Genomic DNA, 18,969 nt, shown 5'->3' with positions numbered 1-18,969 from the left:
CCATTCGCTTGGAAAATGGCGCCATAGTATAGGACATGAAATCTTCGGCGAGCAGCGATACGGGAATGTTTCGGTCACAACGAAGAATGCCCCATATAAGCTATGCATGGTAGTTGTTATTCTAGCGGAATTCTCCTCCAGTTTGGTGGTTGTTCTGTAGAACGGATGCTTGCGGAGAATATCAACCTCTGGCTTCCCTGACCTTTACTGGGCCTCTTTTTGTTCTCCATCGAAGTCGTACCTTGCAGGCTGGAAATCCAAGCCGGAAAGATTGGACAACCAACTTCAACTTTGTCAGCCATGTTTCGAACTCGTGTTGCTATAGCGGCCAGCCGCTCCCTCCGTGTCCGACAGACAAAATCATCTCTTCTCCAACCGACAGTCAGCTTCCGTCAATTTTCTGGTTCGGCAACTGCCTCCCAGAGCCTCCCAGTGCGAATTCGCGGGCGAGGCACTGGCACTCTGCAAACCATCGACGTGGAGGGGAAGCCGTATAAGATTCAGACGGACACGTACCAGGTTCTGGGCGGAAACGACTCGGCACCGTCACCGGTGTCCTACTCCATGGCCAGCCTAGGTTCTTGCACGCAGGTGACGGGATCTGTGGTTGCCAAGGACCACGGTATTAAGCTTGGGCAATGGGACGTGGCGGTCGAGGGCATCCTGCCCACCGCGGTGCTGGTCAAAGGCGAGCAAGGGAACCCGAACTGGGAGAAGGTCACGGTCAAAGTGAAAGTTCAAACCGATGTCAAGGGCGGCAGCCTCGATCCGAAGTTCAAGCATTTTGCCACTGAGGTAGAACGGCGGTGTCCCATCACGCAGCTCTTCGTCCGCAGCGGAGTTGCATTCAGCAGTGAGTGGATAAACGAGCCTCTTTAAGACATGCACGCTCGGGTAGAGGCCGTGCCGACAGAAGTGTACAAATGATTGTTCCAGAAGAGTGAGTACAAAGAGGGACGGTTCCGTAAGATATTTGAATGACGAAGCAACCTCCGGATGGATTAGGGCAGGAGGATTGCTCTCTGCAAGCCAGTTGGACGGTGTCGTGTCGGTGAAGACTCCTTCCAAGCTGATAGTCAATGACATTTGTGGTGAAAAATTCTCTTCGTTGACTTCTTTCAGCTACCATGGGACATGAACTGCATTCAAGCTGGAGATGCTACTGCAACTGAGAGTCTATGTCGCCGCAGATGCGTAGCAAGGTTGTGGAGGATGGTAGCTTTGCGCTTGAGGGTCTGCAAGAGGTCTTCTCCTGGTCCACGCCACGTTCTTGCGCACATACAAATAGCCAGTTACCTCCAGTGGAAGGACAACATTCGCATCGAGCTCAAGCTACCTGAAGTGGGATCTCCCTTTATGAACAATCGCGTACAAAGTTGCGTCTAGCTTTAATACCTCATGGGGTCCTCAGCCAGACACATCTTGCACCAACGCAATGCGACCATCTCAGATGCCCAGTCAAGAGCTCGACTTCGAACGTGCGTTCCTGGGCGAGGTGGAACATCGCTCCATCCGCACAATAACCTAATACTCTCTTGGATACAGCTGCTGTTTGAGCGTAGTGAGGCGCATAGAGCCTACGTGGACGGAGCCTGTTCACACCGAGTTCAAGAGCGACAGGAGTCCAAACACAGGCTGCTGAACAGCTTCTTGCAATCGGTTGACGGTGGAGGTTCGGAAACAATTGCGCTATTACCTGGGCGCTTTAGAGTGGGCGGATTTGCTTTCCTCGCTAATGGGTCTCAATGGCCGCTGGAGAAGTCTGGAGCTGTGGACGACCAGGAGGAGGGAGAGGGCGATCTCAAGCCGATCAGTACAACCCCAACTGGACTCAAGAAGCCCGACCTTGCCGGAGGTGAAAGGTGCAGAGTGGGATCCACGCGCGACGAAGTTCCCTCCAGCTTTATGCTTGACCCGCTCCAGACCTTTTTCGACCTTCTGGAGAATCGTGGCTATGAAGTTCCTCCTACGCTTACTCTCCAGCTCGCCTTATCGCTGCTAAAGCATGGCCACGCCCAGGGTGGGGACGCAGCGCGCCGTAAGTGCTTCGAGGACTTTGCCCTTTTCATGACTTGTGTCGGGCTGGATCGAATGAGTGAGCGATTCGATTTTGGGGCGAGCAATCAGAACTTTTTCGGATGACGACGAACCAACGCCAGAATGGCCCATCGATGCCGTGAGTAATCTCGAGACTCCCCGAGCGAAGAGGGTATGTTTGCTTCGGTGCCAGTGCTCTAACCTCACAAAATGAAGCATTATTCAGAATTTTCCCGAGGAGGCTGAAGCTCATCAGCCAGGCTGAGCACCAGCAGTTGGGAGAGATGGACTAGGGTGGGTTCTGTTATATACTCCGCCTCATCTTCGACGCCTGTGCGAGGGAGAGCAAGATGAGTTGACGTGTTCGATCTCGACGACAAGGCGTCGAGCACGGGCACCTGAGGTGTGGACGAGTTCCGGTTCCGGGCATGGTCCAAGAGCTTTAACGGGATAAAGACAGTCTTCCGCAAAGTGCTTCACACACTGGCAGAGAAAAGGCGTCGACGTCTTCGAGAAGAAAGAAAAAAGGCCCAGTCTTGCAGCTTGACGTACAGAGGAGGTAACGAGGATGGCAAAGAGAGGAGCTCAGATCAAGCAAATGGAAAAGAACGGTCGTGGTTGATCAGAGGCAACGGTGTTAAAAAGAAATAGTAGACCACTATGATGGTGGCCATGATGAAGACGAACACCACGCCTCCCTCCGTCTGCGAAATTTTGGCGTCAATTTCGTACTGTTTCCCCAATAAAACACATGTGCTTGCGCTGTAAATGTCCCCCGTGCCTCATAGCTGCATTAGGGGACCATTTCATTCCACCGACCCATGCACTACGGTTCATGGAGTCAGTCTATCATGAAACAACCTCCTCGACTTTCTAAGCGACCCTCCTGGTCACAACCACGAGGGCGCTGTAGGGCGTGAGACACGGTTGTTCGATCCAAGACGTGCTTGATCCTCGAATGATCCAAAGACGGCTCGCAGAACGAGCGCCGGAAAGGCGGAAAAGAAAACGACCCCCGAGAACGTCCAGGCATTTTCTTGATTGAATGGCCATTAATTTCCCCCCACTGAGGCAGGCATTAGAAGGGACCCTCCGTCTGGGTCCGGCCCCAATCGGTCCATTGTTTCCGCTCAGTTGTAGAGTGTGTGTGGTGGTGGTAGTGGTTTCATCAGCTGCACTCCCCGTGCGCGAACAGAAACCATTACCACCAAGGATGGATCGTCTGGTCAAATACGCATGGCCGAAATCGTCGTAAAGCAGGTGTTTTTGCGTGAGCCGAGTAGCTGAAAGCGCTCTTCGATAGATTGTCAATCGATCATCGAAGTCCTCCAGAGAGCACTTCTTCGCAAATCACCGCTTCCACTCTCCCCTGCCTCTCATGTGCCCCTCGATAGACCTCCACACCTCCTCGACAGTCTCCCTATCTCTCCACCGTCTGGACATCCTTGTCTCTTGCTCGACATTTTGCCCGTGCGCTCGTTCGTCCCACCTCTCAACAGCAAAGGTCTTGACGCTAGATCCCCACCCTTTGACCTCGGCCGGGATGGGAAGTCCTTTCTCCCCGACATAAATACCGAGGACGTGGCCAAACAACTCCTGCGGCTCTCGCCATTTGTAGCCTCGAAACTGCCAAATCTGGCCGGTCGTGAAGACAGCAACGACCCGGGACCAGTAATCTGGCTTGAAGTGTTCGGGGGAATCGACCAGGATGAAGCGGTACGGTTTCTCACTCAGAGAATGCATTGTACGAGTAATGTGCAGGAGGTTGGCTGTAGTTTGCGTGGACAGAGTGGGATGATCAGGCGGGACGTACAGGCCAGTGTCCAGAAAAGTTTTGATGTTGGACATGCGAAGCAAGGATGATGCTGACGGAGACAAGAGAATGATTGGATCGGACCGTTTCGAGGACACGGCTGAGGCGAGAGGTTTGGATGAGTTTGCGGCAGGTCGAGCGGCAAGTTGAGCTGATTTTGCCGGGAGGCCACCTGGGCGTCCGGATGAAGGGACGCCTTTTCGTCGTCCGAGGAAGGTTTCTGCGTGTTTGCGGACATGTGAAAAGTCCTGTCAAAGAGTTAGCGGGCGGGATAGAGACGCTGACGAGAGATTTCTCACCGTAGGCTTGATCCCTCGTAACACGGTATTGTGGTCGCCCATCCTTCGTTCACCATTGTAAATTGCCTGCAGCCGGGCATCGATCACCTTAACAGGCCTTCCACCAGCAGATTGTGTAACGCCGACTCCCGAGCCACTGACTGTAGGGACGGCCGCACCGCCAGCGACATCCGCAGCCCTGTTGACCGCATCTCCCAGAGCAGTGGCACCCTCAAGCGGCTTGATATATTCAGACTCTTCCGACGCGCCTTCAAGCCAAGTGATCAAGTCCAGACGCTCGACAAAGATGAGATTTCGCACTTTGTGGCCCTCAGGCAATTCCTTGTCGAGCTCCGCGGCGCGGGCAATGTACTCGGGCACGGGGACATCCTTCTGTTGCCAGGCGAAGAAGATGCTGCGTAGGTCAACTTGCGTAGTGTCTGGATTCTGCGATGTAAACCGCGTCTTCGTATCTAGAGGGAGACATTGTGGGACAGGATGTGTGAAGTAGAGATGTGTCGCCTCGACCAGGGAATCGGTTTGCGCTGTTTCGGCGTTGGCAGGATCTGATGTTTTCGTGAGCACCGGGGGCTTGGAGACCGCAATCGAGGATCGCAGCAGCTGCAGCGCATCTGCGGACGCCATCTCTTAGGTCGACAGGGGTAAGTGTTTTGTCTGGGTCGTTACGGCATCGCCGTGCGCGACTGATGTTGTAGAGGGTTGCATGCAGGAGAAGCCGTTTCATTCACCTTGCAGTATTTCCGAGAGTGGAACGGAGGAACAGATAGTCCGGTGAGTCACGGATTATGATTGTTCCGGCGCCCCCTTTTTCTACGCATGGCCTTCAGCCTCAGAGGGCCACGCATGAACGGCGCAAGCCACTTTCCACGGGGCCTAGCAAACATCTGCTGCATTTGTGCTCAAGTCGTTGCTAACAATGCCATTCAATGCATTCTCCGACTCATGTTACATGCGCCATGCACCGTGCCCGGTCAGCGTGCCATTAACTGAAGGATGGACTGCAGGAATACGGGGATCTTCGAACTCGGTCATCTCGCTTCCCCATTCGAATCTCCCTTCTGGAAGATTGCCCTTCTAGGGGGATATCCAGCAGAGGGGCCACGAAATTAAGGTGTTGGCATCGGGTGTGGGCTCTTCTTGTACGAGTACTTCGTTCAGAAACGTTGTACGGTATGTATTCACGGGGTGGGTAGGGTACTGCTGGTGCGAGGCGCAGTCACTCTTCACCATATCGCTGTTCCCACGAGAATGTCAACCTGGGGGCAGTTGCAGCTTCTAATTATTCACGGGAGGAATTCCAGAGGTACTTGGACAGACTGTCATATTCTGCAATATCTTGGAAGACTAGTCGATCTCGTTGTGGTTTCCAACACAGCTATCCATTGCCACGCCGTACAGCGACCAACACGTCGAGCCTTCTCCTAATGCTCAGCCAATGTCTTCAATGATCTCGATCCCACACCCTATTTTTCGTCCCTTCTCCCTATCCACACTTTATTTGCGTCCTCCACAGGGGTATCTTTCCAATGCAAATGCAGAATGGAGTGCTCGCGCTCCTAAAGCTATGCCCGGTTGTAGGAAAACAACACCCAGCCACCCCTCCGACCACGCTATGCAGAACCTGTACATGATTGTATGCAACAGATGTGGCAGTACACTGCCGAAAGATGAATCATTCTATTCTCGCAAGAAGACAAATCGCGAGAGTCATGGACATGCTCGTGCAAGGGCACCCAGCTTCGCCCGCAATGAGGTCATGTCGTTTTGTACAGCGAATCCGTACCACAGATTCTGAACTCGTATACTCATCACATTGAAATGTGGTGTTGTAAAATGATATCGCTGAAATCAGCGTGGACCACTTGGTGGGGTTTGTTTTCAAGTCGTCTTTGGCAAAGATTCAGAGCCGGAGAAAGGTTATGATCGTGTGTTCGACCGACTGACAGTCCGGTCGGGTGCGGGTGACATTGCGCGGTTCGAGCCGATCAAATCGATTTCGTGGTCTCGAAGGACTGCGGCATGCCGGGGATCTCGAAGGAATTTGGGCACGGAATCCTGCGACCTCCGGTCAATGTAAATCCAAAAGATGGGTGTGGCCAACGTACGCTAGCCATCAGTTTGAAGACAGCACTTTGGGCAAGCTCAAATAAGTCCACCACTTCCTCGAGACTCTCACGCATTGATTCATCATCAGTATTGGTACGAATCATTCGGGAGTCGAGACGGTTTCGTAGGGAATGGTCGATGTTGAGCTCCGAAGGTGCTCCAGACGCAAGAAATGAGTTGTAGAGACCTAAACCGATCAGCCACGATGGTTTGGGAAGCAGGCAGCGTCAATTCACTTACCATATGCAGCAGCGAGTGTGTCCTTAACAGCTTCAGGACGTTCCAGCTTTCCAGACTTCTCCAGGTTCCGATAATTGCTGGTGAAATCCGATACGTCGAAATAGAATTGCAAATTCTCTTCGCAGAGTGACTGCCTAAGAAACTCTCTGAAGAGCAGCCGCAGTGCAGCATCTTGCAGGATCACGTTCAATCGGCTGACATTGGAGTCCCTAGCAAGTCGGCTCTTGTGATCTTTTGTATCCCGACTGTCTTCACTGTCAATGCTCGCGGGCCGTGCAAGCCAGCCACACACCCGTTGTCCCCTCTCGGTGAATGTGTAAATGGCATGCTTGGTGGGTTGGAAGTACGTGGCCATGGGGTTCAGTCGGATGTATGCTCGATCTTCCACGACCGGAGCCATCAGTTGCCACTTCACAAACAGTTCTGCCATCTCGTAGGTTTCTCTGCGATCGATAGTTGTGCAGCAATCGAGCAACCAGTCGGACGCTGCTTTACCAGTGAAACTATTGTTCACCAGTTTGTCCAACACTCTGCGTTCCTTGGCCATCTTGACACCAACAAGTCCCGACGCATACTCGGACACGGAGTCAGAGTCAGACAAGGACGTAGAACTCTTCAGGTTAGGGCCTTCTGAACCCATGAATCGGCGGAAGATGATCTCAATCGTCGGCCTGTCCTGCACAAGTTTGTCGGTGGACGAGTCCCTTTCCAAGGATACCATCTGCATCTGGTTTCGCCGTAGTATGGGTTCGATATGCCGTGCATTGATTCCATTCCGACTACAGAACCGGTGTAGGGTGGCAGATCCTTTAGGTGTCAGTTGCCACACACCACCCTTGGCCACAAAGACGTTGTTCCCTTTGGACTCGGCAGATTCAATCAGCCGGGCGTCCACAAACCGTTGGCACACTGAGCGGGCCATTTCCTTGGCCATAGAAAAGGTGGTCGTTGTGGTGGTGACGACCCATCGTGACGGGTTCTTCGGGTCGGGTATGCGGTTGGACTGAGAGAATTTGAGAGAACCAAGATTGGTGATGGCCTCTTCTGACAGAAACGTCTCCTCGACCCTCGAGAATCGAACCCGATGAGGGGTGAGTGGGAGGCTGGTAATAAGAGTGGCGAACAAGTCTTGAAAGTCCCTGGTAAAAGGCCTCTCATCGTCGGTCATGCGTAAAATCTTGGAAGACGTCTGGTGCATTTTCCCATCTTTCCGGTCTGGGTTCGGCATTGATGGGATGGTGGTACTGCTTCTCGATTCTTGGACTGGAAGGCGGATCCCGCTGATTCTCCGCGCATGAGCTGCCGCCTGCACTTCTGGCGAGGTTGGCGAGCGCGGAAGACTTGGTCGTGGGATATTGGGAGAGGCGGAGTGTTTAGACAGACTTCCCGACGAGGTTGCCGAGCGCAGACTTGGTGTGGAACTCGTGCCCAGGGAGGCGAGATTGGCGAAGGCGTTGGAAGTCTTCTCGCGCGCCAGAGATGCCAGCGACCGTCTACTTTTGCTTTGGGTGAGACTGGTTGAACTGGAGTGGTGGTGATGAAGTGGGCGAGTAGAGTCGGTACGAGGCGAATTCGAGGCGGAAGAGGAATCGTGGGCGATATCAGGCGAACCGACTTGGGCAGGTAAATTTGGAACAGGCGCCGAAGTCATAGAGTCGTCCACTGACACATCCGTTGGCTCGGACATGGAGAAGACTGGAAATCATGCGGGTAAAGATGCTCAGGACTTGGACAGGTTCCGCACAGCATCGCACTCGTACTGGGCGATTTCAGAGGGCCAGAGGAGCAGGACTGGCGGTCGACGATAGTGTGGCAGAAACACCAACGGGGCGCAACCCACGACCCACGAAGAGCCGGGATTGCTCACCACGAGACCACGAGGATAGTGGAGCCACTTAAGCCGCAAGCTAGCAAGGTCCTGGGCTCGGTGGCCCTGGCAGGGGGGGTGGGAGTAAGGTCACCAGGGTTGAAAGTGGGTAAAGATGTAATAATTATTCGAGAAGAGTTCGCTCCGGGCCACTTACGACCCCGTCGCCCACTACCGAGTGTGTCTTCTGTCCTCCGGAAGTGTGTGCTGAGCCAGGCCCGCCAGGAGCGTGCTGACAGGGCGAGAGGAGGCAGATCGAGTTAGGCGCACGATTTGGCGAAGACGCCGGACACTTTGGGAGGACGTTGAACTGGAAGTGATCTTCAACAGCCTGTTGGTCTGAAGGGTTTTGTTCAAAGGGCCTCCCAAGGAGGAAAGTTAGTGCTCGACTCCTCTCGTAACGAGCGACGATGGAGCCACGATCGAAACAAGTAACCGCTGGTAGGGCAGCTTGTCTGAGTATTGTCTGAACCAGGGCTGAATCAAATCTGAGATGGAAGATTGGAAGATGTACAATAGGAGTCTGGTTTTGATGAGGTGGCGATGATGGAGGCGCGGGCAGGGTTCTTTTTTTTTTCCTTCACTCCTTTTGTTCTCTTCCTGTTTGCGTTTGGTAAAAGGTTCGACGAGGGCGATCTGCCGGAGATCTTTTTTGCTGGACGATGATACAATGGATGTGGCCTATGGTAAGACTGAATTCTTATTCAAGAAGGTAGATTGATGCCCAGGAGGGGGAACAAAGGAGATGATTGAGAATGAGATGTACGAGGAAATAAGAACTGAGATTTGTGACAACAGTGATTGACAAGACTGTGATTATTTGGATATGCCTTTGACTACCTACAGTACTGCTAAGCATATTCTGCATCCCAACAACGTGGCCCCGGACAAGTACCAGTAAGAATCAGCATAATCCTCAGGCGGGCGTCACCCAGACGGGAAGGGGGCCAGGCAAGCACACAACCGAGGAGCTCCACGGGAGGGCGGCGGGCGTTACTGACAGCGGGCACCGGGCTTGCCCTGACAGCACCCACAAATACCTAACCTAGCACGCTACCTACCTGAAGAAAAAGACTGACTGTTCGGGTGGGTGGCAGTCCCCTCCATTTCCAAAGGCGTCTTGTCCTCCGGTGTCTGGATGCCTAACCGCCTGCCTATTCTGAATCTTTTGGCGCCTCTGCCAAACTTGTCACCACCAACTTTTTCTTACTGGGCTTTTCAACGTCACCCACCCTAATTGCTAACAGTACGGAGTAAAAATGGACCCAACTACAGGATACCATGTCAGAGCCTCACCACTCTATTCCCCATACAGCCCACCCACCGTCACTCGAGACGGATGCTTTGGGAAATGTTTCCAGAACCATCACCCCCCTAAGTGGTGCACACGAGTAATCATACCGCCCATGGTCCTCTCCGCCTGCTGCCTAACCCATTCACAGGCTTGCACTCATTCCGGGCGCTTTTCCAGTTGCGGGCAGAGCCACAACCACGATACAAAACGCCATGATGGCGCAAATGCGTCCCATCCCATCAGCAGGTTAGACAAGTACGAGTCGCTTTTTACCCGTGTTCTTAAAGGACATCAACTCCGCACATTGTCACGTCCAACACACCATGCAACTCGAGACTGGGTGTGACCCGGATCAAAACAAATTGCGGATTTCTATGACCGATGGAATGGTACGGTGTGCGCCTACCACAACTAGGACGCTTGAGGCACTCGGAAAGATACGGCAGTAGTTAACTAGAGGTCCACCACAATTCCATGTTCTGTGGTAATCTCTTATGCAACCTATTCGCAGGCCAAGAAGCCCGCTTCGAGGTAGCAACATACAGAGTTTGTCGTATATCATATCGTCAAGAGTGTCTTGGTGACATTGGGGATCCTTCATGCTATTCCCTGTGGACTGGCAGCCCACCAACTGATACTTGGCCCAAAATTTAGAAGCGGATCCTCGTCATTAAACAGCAGACGATCTTCGTCGGAACTGGAACTGACACCACGGAGGATCCCCACAGGTTGTAAGGGAAACAAGTGCGTGCGTGTGTGCGTGCGTGCGTCCTTGGGATTATCACGTTTTCCGGAGATTAACAGAGGCTCGACGCATCATTGGTTCGAGTCATGGCAAAGGACTCGGCATGACATCCTTCGCATCCCGACCAGCAGGCTGACTTCCTCGGAGTTTCGCAGCGCTGCTCAGATATCGATGTCTGGGCGGCTTGGGTGCGAGACCAGGTCTCTGACCTTCCCAGCCAAGCGAGTGTCGCCCGAGCAGATGTTATCTCCAGCCGATGGCTTCAGGGTAGGAAACATTGGTGGTTTCGGATGCTCGGAGGAGTTTGGAGATTCAAGGCCTCCAGAACGTCGAACACCCTTAGTCAGGACGCAAGGAGCCGTGGACGGGTACTCTCGATGGGGGAGTACCTCGTACACCACCCTCAAAATTAATGGCGATACATATCACACCATCTTGTGGCTATGACTTGGTCCGACAAAGCTTCAGTGCCGGGGCGCCGTGCGAATTCCCCTCTCTCCAATATCAAGCTTTCGAGAACAGGGAATGCAGGGGGTAGCAAGAGAACAAGGGCACCGCAAAGGGCATAGGCGGAGAAGGTTGAGATTCGAGAAGGCTGTCGGCCACTTTCCGGTGCCCAGGCTTCTAATATAGAGGGACTGCCGCTTGATTCGCTCGGGCCGATCATTGGAAGGACTAACCACGGTTCATTCATCTCAAACGAACAGTTCCCCAAAGTCCTCGACACTGTACGTACAACCTGATGTGCCAAGAGGAGATGGTTCTGCAACCTCAATCACGGTTGTCGTGCCGCAGACTTTGCGTCGAGGTCTGACCTTGACCAATGGTCATTGGCTACGCCAGTTTTAGGGGCGCCGATGGAGTAGGGTAGAAGACGTGGCATGGCCAGTTCTCTGCCTCAAGGTTCAAACTTCAACCGTCATGTTCGAGGTTGGTGATCGTCAGGATTGAGATGAAACGAACTAAGGGAGGGGATTTTGCATCAAACCAATGACACCCTGGCAATGTCACAGTTAAGGTCTAGTCGTAAGGAGTTTAGGACCTAGGCGAGCAACAAGCTTCAGGTGTTTTGGCGTGGTGAAAAAAGCCCTGGGGCTACGTCAGGAGCGTACTAGGCTGTGCAGCTGAGGGAAGCACCGGCACTGGTGGGTGGTCCAGCTGCTTAGCCCTGGCGCCTGGTCCAGGGAGGCCACGTGGAAAAATGTCCAGGCCACTTCTTCAGGTGTGGGCGCCAGGGGTGGGGGTGCCTGACTTGGGGACCACAAATCACAGCCTTGGTCCTTGGAACAATCAAACCCATGTCCATAGAAGTCGGGGCTGACAGCCAGCTGTCTCCCAGGCTTCGAGAAACGTTCCAGGTTCCACAATGGAAGCAGTTTAATTTGAAATCGATCCACCTGTTAGGTGCCAGGCGTCGCACTTGACGGAGCAACTTATCCAACATCCATGCCTGGTGGGCACCTTGGGAACACCATGTCAATCAGCAGGGCTGAAGATAGCTCAGCTGCTCCTAGTCGTTCAAAAAAGGGGGGGTGGAGGGGAAGGGGGGCCGACATTTATCATGGGCGTTGAAAGAGGGTGCAGATTCTGTCATCCCCTCTCATCCATCTCCATCTATCTCCGTCCATCAACCCACCGACACCTTTAACTCACAGTGGCTAGCGAGGGCGAGTTTCTCCACGCCGCCTCCTGCGCCTGGTTTCGATTTTTCGTTCCCCAATTTTTCCCTTTCCCTCGACCACTCTTTGGAGGCAGAAATGAGCTGGGCCTTCAAACCACGCCGGTCGCCAGCCTAGCGGTCAAATCCGCCTCGCACCTTGCTTGATGAAGACTCCTCTTTGGGCATGAAGTGACCGCCTATTGCGATCCAACTCCCATTCGTCCCTGTGCCAGCAGTCCATTTTCCCTTTCCAGGTGTTTGACGAGGCAATCCAGAAGCAGTCATGGAAACATTTCATCACTCTGTCAATCCTTCCAACCCCCACCCCGGTTTGAAGGGCCTGAACCTGTGGCGGCTTTTCGGCACGTCATAACTGGTGAGACTTCTAATTGTGCAAACGTCAACCATCTCAAACTACATGGACCAGTTCCCTTCTTTCAATTCTGGTTGCAACGTGTCACAAGCTTCAACACCAGACGTCCAAACTCCGCAGCCGCTAAGGATCCGTCCCCATCCGGTGGACTGGAGTGACTGGCAATAAGAACTGGCGGACTGGGGCAGAAAAACAAGGAAACAAGAGAAAAAGCATCGCTATTAGCCACAGAGGACCATTTGCCATCCTCTAACTGGCATCGGAACTTCCCTGCACGATCTCTGCACGCGTGGTGCAACAGGGCCCTGCAGCTCGTATTGACGGTCAACCCGCTTCATCCTCGCGCAAGTGTTGGCATGCAACCACGGCACAAAAGGGAACGCTTCCCGCAAAAGTCCTGGGCCAAGAGGCTCTATTCATGAAATGGTATCGGAAACCTTGTCCTTCCTGCCTGACGCTGGATGGACTCCTTGTACGAGTCATGGAGGCCACGCTGGACCGAGGGAACATGACCATGAACGTTGGGCAGTAGAAAAAACCTACCGTGCAGGTGTTCCGTGTCTCAGATCTCGACTTCTGCGCTGACTCGGCACATCCGCAGGCTCTGGACTCATGCTCAGCCAGTCCAAGCCTCTCAGCTCCCGAGGAGGTGAAAACTCCGATTCGACCTCGTGTCGCTGTGCTACCACCCCATTCAAAGCGTCCAATGTTAGTCCAATAATCAACCCAGGGCTAGACTCGCATCCACCTTGCATCGACGCAGTCTAGCATCTTCCCTGTTCCACGTGGCCGACGCCTCTGAACCCAGATTTTGTGGCGGCCACGAGGTTTTCTGCGGGACACTGCGTTCCACAGCATTAAGTTGGAGGCACTGCAGCCCAGCTGTAGAGGCCTGGGGGTGGCATGAACATGACATGGCACAATTGGCCACGACTCTCATTCGAACTGCCTTTTTGGTTGCCTCCCAAACCACCCAGGCGCTTTCACGTTGCACGGGACAAGCGACGGTCGCTGGCAGGAATATTCCTATGTATTCATCCACAGATCCCCAGCTGATCTTCATATTCATAAGCACGACCCTCTATCAACATTGTGAGCCTCTCGAGCGGAACCCAGCAGGTTTGCGCTCAAGCTTTCGAATCAATAATGTGCGATAGCCAAGTCTGATGCACAGAAGATGCGCAGAGCATGCTGCTCAGGAACCACAGATTTTTCTTATTGGGCTAAGAGTACGTCTAGATTACATATCATTCTACAATTGGAATGCCTGGAGCTTTGGGCCTATGCTAGCGTGTGCGCCTTACCGTTGACTATACAAAGGTATGCCATCGAATTACTGTACGCCTTGCTCAGGCGCAGAAATTGGCTGAATCCATGGGAAGCCGAAGCACTTGGCAAAGAGTTGAGCCGACCATTCACGCATTCTTCTGCAGAAGCTCATGAAGGTCCTGGGCAACCTGCCGCGATCACGCACGTTTCATCCTTGGCCCAGAAGTCATACTGCTTCCACTGCCTTTGCACGTTGCACGTCGAAGCTGTCGTAGAAAACAACTACAAACGCCGGCCGGAGTGTTATTACCCTCCGGAGAAAAGAGCTGTTGAAGAGCAAGCAGCTGGTGGTCGGCTGTGTCATATTCGACCATCAACTGGACGTTATAGATCGACCGATCTGTTCTGCTCTCGTTTACGCGAGCATTCAACATATGTACATGCTATCAGGCCAATTAGACGGCAGATCCTCACCGACTATTGAGAGGCCGTTCAATCACGTTCACTTCTGCCTTTGGTCTCAAATCTACTTGACGAGGTCACCGTACAAGCAACCGAGCGCTTGCAAGTGGCTGGGTGGATCGCACAACCGTACGGTGAAAACTTGTCCGCCGACGTGGCCAAGCCAGATCAACAGGATTCGCAGCGCTTCGTTGCATTGGCTGACCTCGAACACGAGTGATATGGCACACTTGACGCCAAAGGAGCCAGCCAGCCCGGCTTCTAGGTCTGTGGCTCGTAGCTTCACTCTTCAGGCCCACCCCGGTTCTACGAGAAAAGAATGGATGGGTCACTTTAGTCATTCTACATGAATCCCGAAGTGACCCGGAGATGAGGCGAGGACAACTTACCTCGCTGGGGCCGCCACGCTGTGCGAGTATTGCGTGTTTCATCAAAAGTCTGCACGTTAACGGCGAGCTAGGATGCCGTGGGAGGAGCAACCCAAGACTGCCTGCACATACTACCCTACCTTTTCGACCTGATTGACAATCAATGTCAGAGTGACAGTTCAACCAGAAAGTTGATGCCCTGTTGAAGGTCGAGCCCTCCGGTACGCCCACTCCTTCGAACTGGGTAGGAGGACGATCAGACGTTGCTAACTGCACCTTTTCAGGTAGCTATGAGACTGCTCGCTGAGACGATGTTTCCAATCGGTGCTACGGTCAGCTACCCCCTGACACTTCTTCCAGTCGTCTTGGGAGCTTAACATTTGTCTACCCTTGGAAGCAGAACTTTCTCGGGCTGACTTCTACGGATCTGATGGCGAAGGGCCCCAGAGTCGCGCCATTGAAAAACAAGGGAGAAATTTCCACAACACGCTGCTACACCCGCCGTCAACGTCCGCGTGCTTTGCCTATGCTACCTCTCAAAGACGTACCACCTTCCCCTCTAACATCGAGCTCTCCTGACTGCGATTCAAGCGCGAGAGCAAAATTCAAGAACACGCCGTTGGTTCCTTGTCTGTCTTTGTTCCAACTTATTTTAGCAGCAGATGCCCTCTTATTAAGGCGGTCAAGAACTTAGTAATGGTTGGGGACTCATGACCGAGGACAGGGTCTTCTCACGCGGCGAGAAGAGACAACTCAATGCTCGTCACCGACCAGTACAGACATGAACGCCGTCTTTCTTTCCTCGTCCCCGCCAGGAATCGAACTTTGGCTGAAGCCATTGGACCACAAGCAGAATAGAGACATAAAACATACCAGAGTGCCTTCCGAGAGGTGCGGGTTGCCCTTCCCGATAAAAAGAAATGGGGAAAATGAACTCTTCATGGCAGCGATCTTAGTTGAGTACTTCCCTCCTCTCGTTTTCTCACATATGCACTTTTGACTTGATCGCCCTGGAACGGCTGTGTCTCTATCTTATTCCCCTTCCTGACGAAGAAGGCTACGTCATCTGGCAGTTCAGTCTCCATGTCCCTTGCGCTGCCTCAGCACTGGTTCCTTCTCGGAAGCTAGATGGGTAAGTAAATAGGTGGGTAGGAAGGTGCGCGCCTCGCCGAATCGATATAAGAGAGAAGGCTGCGACCAAAATCACAATCAAAATGTATGCTTGTGGATAGATGCGTCCGTCGCCGCAATCTCCTCAGTCGGTGCGACGCTCCCTCCCTCCCTTCCACCCTCCATCACGCCAACTAAGTACATGTACTAGCGAGCGCGTGGCAGGATGCGGTGTGGCGGCGTCAAGGCATAATACTACTAGGACAAGCAAGTAAGAGAGACACAGGGCTGGAAAGAAGACAAAAGTCGCAGGCAGGCAGGCAGGAGGCAGACAGACAGATCAATCAATCATCCATTCATTCATTCATGTGATTTCGATGGCTATGACTATAACATCAACAAACTAGGGTTGAGTTGATGATATCCTGTCCGCCAAACCTTTTCGTAGAATAGTCCTTTACAAAGCTTCGGATTAAATTCATTCAAATCGAGTTTTTCTCTGTCTTTTCGTTCTCGCCGCTCCCCGAGAAATGACGGCATTCCACGGGCTTACTTGAAGTTCCTATTCCCACCAAACCTCATCCAAGTTCATCTCTACCATTCGACTGGGTCGGTCTTGACATCGCCCCTATTTGTCTTGGGCACGGGTGCCGCCTCGATCTTGACGGGGCCCTTGCGCCATTTCTTCAAATAGCCACTGCCGTCCAACCACGGGGTGTCCAAGGTCCTCTTGGCCTCAAATTGCGCAATCTTGTCCTCCATTTGCATGGTCAAGCCAATGTCGTCGAGACCCTCGACGAGACAGTGCTTGCGGAACTCCTCCACCTCGAACCGGGCAAGCTCGTTGCCCTTCTCGTCGCGGATGACCTGGTTCGGCAAGTCCACTTCGATCTCATGACCGGCGCGAGCCTCGTCGGCGATCTTGTTGAGCTTCTCCTGGTCGGGAAGGACTAGTGGCAGCATGCCGTTCTTGAATGTGTTGTTGAAGAAGATGTCTGCATAGCTGGGCGCGATGACGCATTTGATCCCAAAGTCCAGCAGTGCCCAAGGGGCATGTTCTCGCGAAGATCCACACCCAAAGTTGGGGCCGGTAACCACGAGGATCTTGGCCTGGCGATATGGTTCTTGGTTCAGGATGAAAGACGGGTTCTCGCTGCCGTCTTCATTGTAGCGCAAGGGGTGGAAGAGCGCGGAGCCGAGGCCTGTGCGCTTGATGGTCTTGAGGAATTGCTTAGGAATGATGGCGTCCGTGTCCACGTTGGCTTTCTCGAGAGGTGCCGCGATACCTTTGAGCACGGTAAATTTGGGGAGACCCCCTGCTGCACCGGCTCCCTGAACGTGATTCGTGGCGGTGCTTGTTGCGTCAGTAGGGATGTCGAGGATACGGTCAAGTTCTTCTTCAGAGTCCACTTCAGCATATTCAGGCATCACGTCAAGCTTAGGGTCTGCTTTGGCTGGGGAGGGGCTGTCGCTGTGTTTGCGCACATCGGCCAGTTTGCCCACAATCGCCGCTGCCGCCGCCATGACAGGAGATACAAGATGCGTGCGACCCAGAGCACCTTGTCGGCCTTCGAAGTTGCGATTGGAGGTGCTGGCACAGCGTTCTCTCGGTGACAGGATATCAGGGTTCATGCCCAAGCACATTGAGCAGCCCGCCTCCCGCCATTCGAAGCCGGCATCCAGGAAGATCTTGTCCAAGCCTTCGCTCTCCGCCTGCGCCTTGATGTTGCCAGAACCTGGCACAACCATGGCCCGCTTGATATTTGGTGCGACCTTTTTACCCTGGACGATCTTCGCGGCAGCACGCATATCCTCAATGCGGGAATTCGTGCATGAGCCAATGAAGACCTTGTCCACCTCGATGTCTTCCATCTTGGTGCCTGGGGTGAGTCCCATGTATTCGAGGGCCCGTTTGCAGCTGGCCTTCCTGTTCGGGTCCTCAAAGTCGTCGGGGCTAGGGACGACGCCGGTAATGGGCACGACATCCTGCGGCGATGTGCCCCAGGTGACTGTTGGGGCAATGTCCTTGGCGTCGATGAAGACCTCAATGTCGTATTTGGCTCCTTCGTCGGACCTTAAGCTGGCCCAGTAGTTGGTTGCCTTCTTCCACTCATTGCTGTCGACCTTGGGAGCCAGAGGACGTCCCTTGAGGTAGTCAAAGGTAGTCTGATCGGGGGCGATCATTCCTGCCCTTGCTCCGGCTTCGATAGACATGTTGCAGATCGACATGCGAGCTTCCATGCTGAGACTTCGGATTGCAGAACCACAGAACTCGATGACGGCACCAGTGCCACCGGCGGTGCCGATGACACCAATGACATGCAGAATTATGTCTTTGCTGCTAACTCCGGGTGCCAGCTGGCCATCGACCTGTACCCGCATGTTCTTGCTCTTCTTCGTGATCAAGCACTGTGTGGCCAGGACATGTTCGACCTCGCTAGTGCCAATGCCAAACGCCAGGGCGCCGAACGCGCCATGAGTCGAGGTATGGCTGTCGCCACAGACGACGGTTGTGCCGGGCAGAGTGAAGCCTTGTTCGGGCCCGATGATGTGGACGATGCCTTGGTTCTTGTCTCCCAGGCCAAAGTATGTGAGTCCAAACTCTTTGACATTGTCTTCGAGGGTTGTACACTGCAATCTGCTGTCCTCTTCCTTGACAAAATCTGCCACATTCTTGAAATTCTTCCGCGAGGTGGTGGGGACGTTGTGGTCGGTTGTAGCAAGGGTGCAGTCCGGTCGGCGAACTTTCCGCTTGGCGTTCTTCAGACCCTCGAATGCTTGGGGAGATGTGACCTCGTGGACAAGATGTCTGTCTGTACAAGATGTTAATGCATTCTGAGTCACGCAGATTCCAGGGCAGAGGAATGCAACATACCGATATAAAGGAGGACGGTGCCATCTTGCTGCGCGTTGACGATATGGTCTTGGAAGACTTTGTCGTACAGAGTCCTGGGGCTTGACTCGATGGATGGCATCTTGACAGACTCAACAGCGGTCACGGACTTGAGTGAAATTTGAGATTTAGGAATAAGATGTCCCGACTGAATCTTCGAATAGCAGAGCACAAGATATAAGCAAAAATGGTTTGGAAACGCCGTGGCTGCGGTGTATGGCGGGGAAGACCGACATCGGAGCTTGACTGATGACTTCGCATGTCTGCTGATTGGCTCGGCAAATGACCCGGTGGTGGTGGTGATTATTGTGATGGTTACCACGGCCAAACATCCTGATTTTGTCGATGTAGACTCAGCATCGTTCACGTCGATTTGAAGGCAATGATCGTCCAGTCGAGAGGGTACACCACCACCACCAACAACGCCTACTGC

The 18,969-nt window shown here is 53.3% G+C and overlaps 5 protein-coding genes across 5 annotated transcripts; 2 read left to right on the top strand and 3 right to left on the bottom strand.

The window, feature by feature from the left end:
- Positions 1-300: 300 nt before the first annotated feature.
- On the top strand, positions 301-879 carry AYL99_05077 (hypothetical protein; the record flags this gene model as incomplete). The annotated part of the gene is made up of 1 exon (XM_018836589.1): positions 301-879. One exon carries the CDS (start codon positions 301-303, stop codon positions 877-879), a length of 579 nt encoding a protein of 192 aa, XP_018693442.1.
- A 556-nt stretch (positions 880-1,435) lies between these two features.
- On the top strand, positions 1,436-2,142 carry AYL99_05076 (hypothetical protein; the record flags this gene model as incomplete). The annotated part of the gene is made up of 2 exons (XM_018836588.1): positions 1,436-1,495; positions 1,546-2,142. The coding sequence occupies 2 exons, from the start codon at positions 1,436-1,438 to the stop codon at positions 2,140-2,142; spliced, it is 657 nt and encodes a 218-aa protein (XP_018693441.1).
- Positions 2,143-3,387: 1,245 nt separating this feature from the next.
- Positions 3,388-4,773, bottom strand: AYL99_05075 (hypothetical protein; the record flags this gene model as incomplete). Its single annotated transcript, XM_018836587.1, has 2 exons — positions 3,388-4,098; positions 4,150-4,773. The coding sequence occupies 2 exons, from the start codon at positions 4,771-4,773 to the stop codon at positions 3,388-3,390; spliced, it is 1,335 nt and encodes a 444-aa protein (XP_018693440.1).
- Positions 4,774-6,066: 1,293 nt separating this feature from the next.
- AYL99_05074 (hypothetical protein) lies at positions 6,067-8,182 on the bottom strand (the record flags this gene model as incomplete). The annotated part of the gene is made up of 3 exons (XM_018836586.1): positions 6,067-6,204; positions 6,255-6,442; positions 6,496-8,182. The coding sequence occupies 3 exons, from the start codon at positions 8,180-8,182 to the stop codon at positions 6,067-6,069; spliced, it is 2,013 nt and encodes a 670-aa protein (XP_018693439.1).
- An 8,055-nt stretch (positions 8,183-16,237) lies between these two features.
- On the bottom strand, positions 16,238-18,618 carry AYL99_05073 (3-isopropylmalate dehydratase, large subunit; the record flags this gene model as incomplete). Its single annotated transcript, XM_018836585.1, has 2 exons — positions 16,238-18,456; positions 18,519-18,618. 2 exons carry the CDS (start codon positions 18,616-18,618, stop codon positions 16,238-16,240), a joined length of 2,319 nt encoding a protein of 772 aa, XP_018693438.1.
- Positions 18,619-18,969: the final 351 nt, after the last annotated feature.

This window comes from Fonsecaea erecta (genome assembly GCF_001651985.1).
Source record: "Fonsecaea erecta strain CBS 125763 chromosome Unknown Scaff4, whole genome shotgun sequence".
Taxonomy (NCBI): Eukaryota; Fungi; Ascomycota; class Eurotiomycetes; order Chaetothyriales; family Herpotrichiellaceae; genus Fonsecaea; species Fonsecaea erecta.
The sequence above is the reverse complement of the archived record's forward strand: the minus strand, read 5'-3'. Positions and strand labels throughout refer to the sequence as shown.